Source organism: Camellia sinensis, chromosome 3, assembly GCF_055761805.1.
Source record: "Camellia sinensis isolate YWXY chromosome 3, ASM5576180v1, whole genome shotgun sequence".
NCBI classification, from domain to species: Eukaryota; Viridiplantae; Streptophyta; class Magnoliopsida; order Ericales; family Theaceae; genus Camellia; species Camellia sinensis.
This window is the reverse complement of record NC_138963.1, coordinates 86099832-86103304: the sequence shown is the minus strand read 5'-3', so window position 1 is coordinate 86103304 and position 3473 is coordinate 86099832. Positions and strand designations below refer to the sequence as shown.

At 41.8% G+C, this 3473-nt stretch overlaps 1 protein-coding gene across 1 annotated transcript; it reads left to right on the top strand.

Moving 5' to 3' along the window:
* The first annotated feature begins 2143 nt into the window (after window positions 1-2143).
* On the top strand, window positions 2144-2899 carry LOC145821658 (uncharacterized). Its single transcript, XM_082918202.1, has 2 exons — window positions 2144-2251; window positions 2366-2899. Exons 1-2 carry the CDS (start codon window positions 2144-2146, stop codon window positions 2897-2899), a joined length of 642 nt encoding a protein of 213 aa, XP_082774328.1.
* Window positions 2900-3473: the final 574 nt, after the last annotated feature.

Here is a 3473-nt window from a genome sequence, read left to right as displayed (position 1 = left end):
TGCCACGTATCCCAGCTGAGTGTTAAGTCAGCCAGCAGACCTAGAAATGTATCATTTTGCTATATGTCTTTGTTTGTGAGGAGAGAGAAGCTCTAGAAGAAGAAGAAGAAGTTTTAGAGTGAGAGAGTGGGCTTTTGAGCTTGATTCCTAGAGATCAAACCGTTAGATTCGCGTATTGAGGTTAGATTCTTAATTTACTTTTGTTGTTCCTTATGTTTATCTAGCTGCATTGCACGATCGAACATGTTCTGCATGTTATGCATTGGTTTAAAGTTGGTTTTAGAAAGAGAAGATGGTGTTCATGTATTTTTGAAGAAAAAGCCTCGTTTGATCCGGAAGTTTGCATTAAGACTCATGTTTTTGTGTTTGTTTTGATAAGATCCTTGAGTGTAGGTACCCAAGTCCATGTTTTTGAATTCATAGCATGAAATCTCAGCTTTTGTAATAGCAAGTTTTGATCTTTGCATTCATCTTCCTCATGTTCATGTTCTTCATGTTCGACATATTCTTCAAAAGAGGGAAACCCAGATTTTCCCGACCTCATTTCCTTGAATGTGGCCAACGAGGCAACACCTCGGCAAGGAGGTGTGGGACAAACAGTGTTTTGTTTTGACTTAGCTTGGTATCGAAGGATGCTGAGATCATCTGTATGCATGTGAACTTGTTTGAAAATGCATTCAACAGACTTTGCCACGTGTTTGTAGGACTTGGACTTGCCTTGACCCCGACGTCTGAAGAGCTATGTGAGTGGTATTTTTAATAAAGTTATGTTATTAAGTTTTGAAAAAGTTTTGCCTTGCTTGTTTTGGAAAAGTATTTTGTGAAGCATGAATGATGATCCCTATTTTGTATACTAAGTATTGGCCTTGTTTTGAATCACAATCTTGAAAGTCCGTACGTGCTAGGGGACTATAAGCATTTGTAGCACAATCTTGAAAAGTCCGTACGTGCTAGGGGACTATAAGCATTTGTAGCACAATCTTGAAAGTCCGTACGTACTAGGGGACTATAAGCATTTGTAGAACAATCTTGAAAGTCCGTACGTGCTAGGGGACTATAAGCATTTGTAGCACAACCTTTGTTAATGTCATCCCTTGGAACTTGAAAGCCTGGAAAGACTTTAATTGTCGAGACTTGAAAGATTTGTTAGATAAACTTGATTTGCCCTTGGATTTTGTACAAGATGTGTTATGCTTTGATTTGATAAAGATTTCGGATATCATTCATGTAAACCCCTTTATTATTTGTACTATTCACTGAGTATCTAAGCTCACCCCTCTCTATATATATGTAGGTGACGAGCAGGACAGCGGTGACGCCTAGATGTATTTGCTACTTGTTTTGGATTACGCACTTTTGCCGCATCTTGAAGATTATGCATCTTAGTTGTATTTTGTTGTATTTTGTATTTGATAGCTGAGAAGCCTTTTGGTCAAGATGTATTTTTGTACTTCATTTTGTTATATTAAAGCTATGTACGAATGTATGCCATTCCATTTAACTTATGCACAGCTCTTATGGACTAATTAAATTTGTATATATTGCTTCCGCACATGTTAGCCCCATATGTAATACTCTGATAGTGTGTGAATTCTTGAAAGTTGGCCTTCGGTAATCTCGGATTACTGGCCATCATGGCACCATTCTACTAGGGGCGGAATGGGGTCGTGACAGATTGGTATCAGAGCACAAGTTCCTCATAGTACGTTATTCACACACTTTGAGTCCTAAAGAGCATAGGATTTCCCTTAGAAAGATGTTAGGATTGCATCATGTTGCTTGCTATTTGACGAAGTGTGCATCATCTCGGCTTGACTGTTTGTTACTTGCATACATGTCTATTTGATGCGTTTTGTTTTAAAGTCACATTTTGCATACTCTTAGCATCATGAGAAGGGGTAGACCACCAGTTGGCCGAGATCATCCCAAAGACAGATTAGACAGATTAGAGAGATTGGTCGAAGGCTTAGTCCGTGAGTTGAGGCAAACTCGGCCACAAGACACTAGTACCACTTCTACCCAGGCCGAACAGACAAACGGCCGACATGCAGTTCTGCCTCCACCCCTTCCAGCGCCACAAGTGCCTCAACAGCAAGCTTTATATGGGGACGGCACCATAGCCTTGATTCGAGAGTTTAAGAAGATGAAACCGCTGAGGTTCTCTGGGGGTATTGAACCAATGAAGGCCAAAGCGTGGGTCTTGGAAATGAAGAAGCTATTTGAGATCTTTCCTAGTACCGACGCCCAGAAGGTGTCATTGGCAACATTCACACTAGACGACGATGCACGAAGATGGTGGATAATGACCCGAGAAAGCAACCCAGGTCTGACTTGGGCCAAATTTTTGGAATTGTTTTACAACAAGCATTTCCCCCTTAGTGTTCAAGACCGTAAGACCACAGAGTTTCAGACTTTGACACAAGGCAACAAGACAGTGGCAGAATATGACCGTGCTTTTTCTGAGTTGGTGAGATACGTGCCTCACATGGTCGATGATGAATACAGAAAGGCCAGGACGTTCGAAAGTGGACTGCGTGGACCAATTCAGGATCGAGTTAACATGCTCAATATGCCGACCTACGTCGGAGTGTTGGACAAGGCTAACTTGAACCGATATCAGAACTCAGGAGAAAATCAGAAGAGGCGGCAGAACTATGATAATCGCCGAGCTCCGTTTAACACCAAGAAGAAGACGAATGTGGACAGCTCCAGCAACTCGAATCAAGAAGGTAATACTAGGCCGACATGTGCAAGCTTTGGGAAACCGCATTCCGGGGTTTGCCGTTGGGCATCGGGAGCCTGTTTTGAATGTGGTGAAATGGGTCATCGTGTGAAGGACTGTCCGAAGGCAAAGACTGATGATGGTAAGAAGAATGGGAGTACCTCGGGCTATGCATAGAGGAATAACATCGGGAGGGCACAAACGAGAAAGGGCAGAGTTTTTGCATTGGTTCCAGGAGATACTCAGAATGCTGAGACAGTCGTGTCAGGTATACTCCCAATTTGCTCTCAAGATGCATACATATTGATTGATTCGGGTTCTACACATTCATTTGTATCTGCTAAGTTTGCCAAGAAGTTAAGTAGAGAACAAGAACCCCTTGATTATGTGTTATATGTGTCTACTCCATCTGGGATAACTATGATTGTCGCATCCATTTATAGAGCGTGTGTCGTTGTGATTGAGGGCGTAGAATTATTTGTTGATTTAATGCCGTTAAGCATGACTCACTTTGACGTCATATTGGGAATGGACTGGTTAGTAACGAATCATGCATCTATTAACTGTGTTTCAAAGAGTGTCACACTGAAACCCCCAAACCAAGCCGAGGTTATTTTCCAAGGTAAAGGAGTAGTACTCCCACCTTACTTAATCTCACCCATGAAAGCCTATAAGTTGATCCAAAAAGGGTGTCAGGGTTATTTGTGCAGTATACTAAGTGATTCGAATGGAAGTGTTGAGTTAGCTGACA

Bases quoted from the DNA above. Each gene is read 5' to 3' on its own strand.
- LOC145821658 (XM_082918202.1), top strand. From the start codon at position 2,144: ATGAAACCGCTGAGGTTCTCTGGGGGTATTGAACCAATGAAGGCCAAA. The intron at 2,252-2,365 runs GTGTCATTGGCA...TTTTACAACAAG, and splicing joins CTAGTACCGACGCCCAGAAG to CATTTCCCCCTTAGTGTTCA.